Raw genomic sequence first — 7,210 nt, 5'->3', positions numbered from 1 at the left:
ATTATGTCTGGAATTGGTGTGTCCTATTTGGGTTATTCTCATACAGCTTAGTCTTCCCGGATGTTTTACACCAGCGCAGACTCTTGTTGGCACAATTTTCCAGTGTCTCGACATAAATGAGGCAAAACAAGATGGAAATTTGAAAAGCGGCCCGCATTCTTATGATAAGCACCCTAACAAAAAAGAAAAATAACACACACACACACGCACACGGCACACAAACTCCAACAACAACAACTTAACAACCGACAACAACAACAACACAGGATTCAAGAAAACCTACAACTAAAGTATATAACGAATTGTTTGAACAAGAGAGGGGGAGAAACTAAGAACAATGCAGAATGCAGCTGGTATAGTAAGGCCTTTTTATTCGTCAATCTTTATTTAAAGGCACACTTCTTCAGTCTCGTGAAAACAAAAGTTCGGCTAAAAAATACCCAATGAATCACAGAGCCAGAGCACCCAGGCTGTTGTTTTGGGGCTTGTGACCAAGTGGAGGGATGGTCTTATCAGATGTAAAAGTCTGACCAGACCTGAGTGTTGAGCCGAACTGACAGTTTTCATCTGAAGAAGTGTGCATTTAACTTGAGGCGAAGTCGAGGTGTGAACGGGACAACATCTTACCTTTAACTGTCTTTTCATTGGTTTTTTTTCGGGTAAAAATAATATACATTGTCGTGGCGGGATGTGAGGGGAGGAGTCATTTTTGTCAGACAAAAACGAACAGGGTAAGGGAAGACTAGTTTCTGATTGTGCCCCATAACATTTGTGGTAACTGTTTGCTTTGATAACGGATTCACGCGGTAATCTAATGTAACCGTCGTCGTCGTCGTCGTTGTTGTTGTTGTTGTTGTTGTTGTTGTTGTTGTTGTTAAAAGTCTCTGATGTAATGTTTTTTGAAAAATGGAATCATCATAAGAAGTTGGTCACTTTTGATCCCTCCAACCCCCGCGCCAGTTCTGTCTTTGAAGTTTCTCTGTAGTACTCCAGGCGGTTTTTTCCCCTTCGTTGGTTTTAGCATTCAGTGTATGCCCTTTCCAACAGTTGTCTATAAAAGCATATCTATACCCAACATGATGTGCTGATAGCGAAACATCATCGACACGTCCCTAACAGGCATCGTACCTCTGCAGGGCCGGACCCAGGGGGGGGGGGGGGGGGGGGTTCCAGGGGTTCCGGAACCCCACCCCTGGAAAAAGCATGTACCTTGCTTTGAGTGTTTGTTTTTTTTACTAGTTTTAGCGCCAAAACAATGCTGCACTTAACCCTCAAAACAAAGCCCAGAATGCACCAGATTGCACAGATTTTAACCGTTTTTCAAAAATGTTCCGGGGGAGCGTGCCCCCGGACCCCCCTAGTTGCTTCGCTACTTCGCTGATTTGCCCCCCCAAAAAAGGAGGACCCCCCCCCCCCCCCCTTACAACTCATTTGGTCCGGCCCTGCTCTGGGACAGGAACCATTATCAGACATGATGTGCTCCGGTGTAGCGCTGTCAGATTTCTTCCTCTGTCACTTTTCTGATTCGGCCTCAGTTTTTGATCGTGTATAAACTCCACACTGAAAAAAACCTCGTACCGCTTCGATAGTACTGACGATCGACCTTGGGTACTTTACATTCATGGGTTCAAATTTGTCCAACAATTTTTTTTATTTAAACTTAGAAATTTGATTCATCCTAAAATGTTTCCCCTCTCATTCAAGGGATGTAACCACTCGGTACACGTTTTTGAAGAAATCGAATTTTAAGGTGAAATCTATTAAATTTCACCACCAATGTCCTTCACATGCAAGAAACTGACATGCTTTTCGTCCTTAAATAAGTTCACTTCTTTATTTTGACGAGGAAACAACATTTCAGTCTTGAGTATATATATTGAGTCAGAAAGGTGACAGAGGCAAAGACTCAGGTGACATCGTTACACCGGCCTTGTTGATATGATATGATATGATATGATATGATATGATATGATATGTTGACAGACTGGTACTTAGGCTGTTGAGCCTTTGTCTGATCTTTTGATCAGTTGCTATCCTAGCCTATCTTTGGGCTAGGTAACCTACACGATCTTTTGACCGTGGCCTATTTTATCAACTTTTTCTTGTTGTATGCATGCTTCAATGCGGCATTGTAATTACAGATTGATGACTGAATAAACCACTCTGTTTTAAACCAATTAACGCACTCTCAACCAGGATTTATTGAAACGGTAGGATGTCTGGCTCGAGGGCTTTCTACACTACAATTATGTATTTGCTAATCATGCAACCACCACCCCTTTCCCCTCGACCTCTCCTTTCGCCGTATCCCATCAAGATTACGACACTCGGGGCAGTTTTGTATGGAAGGCGAAAAGGGTCAAATGATCGATCAAAAGGATCGACCAAAAGGATCGATCCTTTTCAAAAGGATCGATCCTTTTCGCGTTTGACCCTTTCCGCCCGACGCGCGGAAAGGGTCAAATGATCGAGCAAAAGGATCGATCCTTTTACACGATATTTTCAACGAGCAGTTTCATCGCGCTGTTTCGGAAAATCATGGAACGGATAAGCACAAAGAACGAATCTAGAAAGTAAAGTAAGTAGATTACGTGTTCTGGTGCGGCGTGAAGGAGCATGAGAAAGGGTCAAACGCGAAAGGATCGATCAATTTTGCTCGATCATTTGACCCTTTTCGCCTTCCATAGTTTTGCTGCGTAACCAGTTGATTGCTCTCAGTTATTGAAGTCCCACAAAAGGTGATCATCGGCCATTGTAGTAAAGCCAGGTCCGTTCGGACTCCTTGGAAAGGCCGGCATTCAGTCGGTCATAGCTTTTGAGCCCTGAAAAGAAGTCCCTTCTTCACGGCTGTATCCGTCGCCGTCGGTGAGCGCCTTGGCCAAAAACGGGAACATTCTATGTAGGTCACACATGAGTACCTGTCCATGAATACAAGTACAGTGGAACCCCCCTTTTAAGACCCCTCGATATAAGACTCTACTCCCCACTCACCCACCCCCTTTTTAAGACCTTGTATTTTCCGATTTTCTGTTCATAAACTCTGTAAAAGTACATTCCTTTTTTAACACCTGATTTTCTCAGATTTTAGATATCTTAAACGGCATTGTACATGTTAGCAACAGGGAAGGCGTTAGTCAACGCCGAGGCCGTTCGAAAAAAGGGGAAACTGAAAGTGTGAAACGGGCTATCCCTATGCCTCTCCTCGACGTATAGTACAGTCGAACCTGTCTAATATGACCGACGTCCACCCCAAAGGATCAACATAAGGAAGTCGTTATAGACACTGAGGTGTCTTTTGTGGAAAGGTGAATTAGATTAAAAAAATATATATAAAAAGTCGTCGAGGATTTCATTTGGGGGTGGTCTCAATAGACAGGTGGCCGTTATTGAGAGGTGGTCGCCAGGGCAGGTTTGACTGTATCACCGTAGTCGTCAGTGTCGACGCATTACACCGCTATAAACACACCCACAATGTCAGTGTCATTTGTGGCGAATCAATGTTGTACCCGGCGGACACATAGCGTCGCATGACTGACAACCTATAATGATGATACACACAATTAACTTCAAGCGCTTTTCATCCACGACTGGGCACACCAAAACACACCCTCTGAGAACTTGACTCAATCCGATGTCAGTTCAGTCAAGATACATTTACCTAATTATAAACACGACTTCACGCCAACTGAGACTGACTGACTGACAAATTCAGTGGTGTCGCGTTACAACTGTTAGAAGCTTCAACTTGATTTACTGAAGACAGCAAAGCATTTCTTTCCTTATGTAACTTCCAGCTGAGGAACGACTTGGAGAAAAAAATCGATTACTGATCAGCCATTTGTGACCAGGTTCCGAAAAGATGGAAACTTTAATCGATGAGAATTTGATGTTATGATGGGAATGTGTTAGGGCCGGACTCGCTGGACTATCACTAGTCACGGACACAAAGACAGACAGTCCTTCTAATACGTCCACTCTCTCTCTTGTCTCACAAAGTTCTCTTCCACACTCTAACATGTACACACATAATCCAACTTTAGCTAGGCAGCTAGGCCGTGACAGAAACTGATCATTTCAAACCTGAACCAATCAACATCTTAGTAACCACCCGTAACCACGACACTCTAAGCAGGTTCCGTGTTTCAGTCATTGACGTGAGACAAGAGGAAGGGGAGGGTAGGGGGGGGGGGGGGGTAAACAACTCAGTGACCACCTGCCAGCTGAGCCGCTGCCGGGCCGCATCCGATCCACCCGATCAAAGGAATTAACACTGCCCTCTTAGCGAGGCTTTGATCGGAGCGCGTCAAAAGACATGGCAAGTTAGAGCATCCTCCGGGATGCTACTCCCGGTCAGGCCATACAAGTTACGCAACTTGACCACCTGCTGGCCAGCGGCTACCCGTCTCTTCCCGAGGAGAGCGGCTTAAACTCAGTGAATCAAAGGATCAAAGACTAGTCAGAACATCAGTTGACGCAGACGTCTAAGCGCGCTCAGGATCTACCGGTGACTGGACATGTGCATCTCAAAATTTAACTGAGAACAGATAATGACATTACACAAAACATAAAGCAATCGGCAACATGAATTAAAAACACTTAACTGTGGACAACAGGGCCGGTGTGACGTTTTCATCTTTCGCCGTGTTGATATTTCGCTTCTCGGCCTCGTTGATCTAGCTAGTATAAACTCTACACTGAACAAAAAAACACCCTTCGATAGTACTGATGAGCGACCTTGTGTACCTTACATTCATGGGGCCAAATTTGTCCAACCAATTTGTTTTATGTAACTTAGAAATTTGATTAATCCTAAAATGTTTTCCTTCTTACTCAAGGGACGTAACCACTCAGTACACGTTTTCGAAGAATTCGATTTTGGGGGTGAAATCTATTACATTTTACCACCAATTTTCTTCACATGCAAGAAACTGACATGCTTTTCGTCCATAAATAATTTCACTTCTTAATTTTACCAGGAAACAACATTTCAGTCTTGAGTAGGCCTATATGTCGAGGGGGAAACATGTACACAGGCGAAAGATGAAATCGTGACACCGGACTAGGTAAGTACTAGGGGGGGGGGGGGGGGGGGGGGGGTATAGATCATGGGGGTCCAGGGGGCTTGTGGGGGTTGAAACTGAACGTTTTTTGATGTTTCTGGAGGGAAAGGAAGCCTCTCCTTCAACGAAAAAGGTAAATTCGACAGCAAGCTGTATAGGCAATGAAGAGAGGTGGAAGAGGGTGCGAGGTGCGATTTCTCCTCGGATTTCATGATGAGTCCAGATGCAACCCCCCCCCCCCCTCCCCCAAAATAAAACTGAAATGCGTCAGTTGGGAGGTACATGCATAAGCCAGGGGGGGGGGGGGGGTGCGCAACCCCTATAACCCCCCCCCCCCCCCAGTCCGGCCCTGGACAATAACAACCGAGTCAGAACTTCGACTCTTACTCCGCTTATCAGGGACCTATCTAATATAGGTCTATGCAGTATTTACCAAAACGAAATGCAAATTAAGATTCCAAGCTCTGTTCTACTTCCCTTCAACACAAAACTTACACTCGTGACAGCTTAGCCTGTCACATTTATAATGGCATTACATTTCAAAGAACTTGTTTACATCATGTGCACTTGAGTGACACGATTGACGCTGTAACCGTAGTCGCCGGCTGTCTGATATAGAGGCCACATCCGTTCATGCTTGACGCGTACAAAGGCATTTATTGCTAAATCAGTAAGTTTGAGAGCTTAAGCAGCAAAACCATAGCATACAATAGGAAGAGACTCAAAAATAATAAAATAAAAAGATGTGAATTATTTGGAAAGTTGTAAGTTTCCGAGCACCTGACACGTTCACAATGACCTTGATCGGCAGGTGGGCGTGGCTACATCTCACTCCGAGCGTGGGTCAAGCCGGTCTGTTTTTGTTTTATTACAGAAAAATATGCAGTTAATAGAAATACAAACCACACATAATAAATTAGAACAAAAACACAACTTGAATTAAAATGTCAACGTGTAAATCGTTCACATGTTCTGCAACTCTGGCTTTAGAAACCGGCTGCAAGGGGCGTGCGATCAAAACAAACTTTCTCGGAACAGCTGTGTGTAGAATACAAACGCAGAGGCCAGTGTCTATGGATTCCTCGACAAGAAAATGTCTTTCTGTAATCGCTTTCCATTAAATATGCATATTTTTCTTATAAATCAAATGTGCATTTGTTGAATCGACGATAAGTTGCACGAAGTATAGTTCTGGAACTTTGATCGACAAGTTTAGTCACTTTCTATCGCCAGAAGATATTACTATACATGTTCAGGTTGTCTTTCCTTGTGACGTCTCGCCGCGGGAAATACGATTTCGCGCCATTCCCCGTTTGCTTTGTTAGGGGAAGTTATGGTCCTTCCTTAGAACTTGCGCAAACAACCCCTAAGTGAAATCGGTGCCATCGGCGTTGCATTTGATGGGATTGTACCTTCTTTGAGACACCATCATCTTTATCAGGCCTTCTTCCTTTGCTAGTGTGCTATATTGTGGTTATTTCTGTTCTTTTTCTAACTATAAAACATCTGTAAAGAAGCCTGTCCTACTGATGGAGCGGAAGTAAGGAAACCATTACGGTGTGACCGTCCGGCAACTGCTCCGTGCATCACCCAAGCTGTCAGCCGGACAGATTACGAGAAGATGCCAAGGAAGCAGACTCTTGTGCACAGAAGAGGGCTCGAGTTGATAAAGCAAGAACCTGTGGAGATTACAACAAACTCGCAAGTGATAAGCATCGCCGCTCCATTCAGTCACCTGTCGCCGCCTAGGATTAAATCCACCGAGTTCGGGTCAACCAGAATCATCAAAACCGAGTCGGGTGTTTGCACCCCCCAGCACATGACATTCAGCCCCTCGCCTAGCAAACCTACTTTGGGTAGGCCTCAGGTATGTGTTTCTTAATGTCATTTGTTACACAAGTTTACGAGTGCACATAAAACTTGCCGACTTCAGCCGAATGATCGAAGTTCACCTACGCGTGCCTTCACTAAATGCATTGCATAACATGGCAGCATCTTTCTCCCTTATTGCGTGTGCATCACTGCATGACCATGTCGACCCCCTTAGTACAAGGATACAGCTTCGGGAGTACAGATGCTGGTGGGGCCGGGGGCGTGTTAGCATTATTTCGCAAGGTATTTGTGCATTATTTTACGTGTATCGACTATCG

General features: G+C 44.5%; 1 protein-coding gene across 1 annotated transcript in view; it reads left to right on the top strand.

The window, feature by feature from the left end:
• Positions 1-6,399: 6,399 nt before the first annotated feature.
• The window catches only part of LOC138980248 (transcription factor E2F1-like), a 25,956-nt gene continuing 25,145 nt past the window's right edge, over positions 6,400-7,210 (top strand). Inside the window, exon 1 of the mRNA XM_070353093.1 lies at positions 6,400-6,927. Coding sequence (XP_070209194.1) covers positions 6,682-6,927 — 246 coding nt within the window. The 5' untranslated portion in view covers positions 6,400-6,681. The remainder of the gene's footprint in view (positions 6,928-7,210) is intronic.

This window comes from Littorina saxatilis, linkage group LG11 (assembly GCF_037325665.1).
Source record: "Littorina saxatilis isolate snail1 linkage group LG11, US_GU_Lsax_2.0, whole genome shotgun sequence".
Taxonomy (NCBI): Eukaryota; Metazoa; Mollusca; class Gastropoda; order Littorinimorpha; family Littorinidae; genus Littorina; species Littorina saxatilis.
The sequence above is the reverse complement of the archived record's forward strand: the minus strand, read 5'-3'. Positions and strand labels throughout refer to the sequence as shown.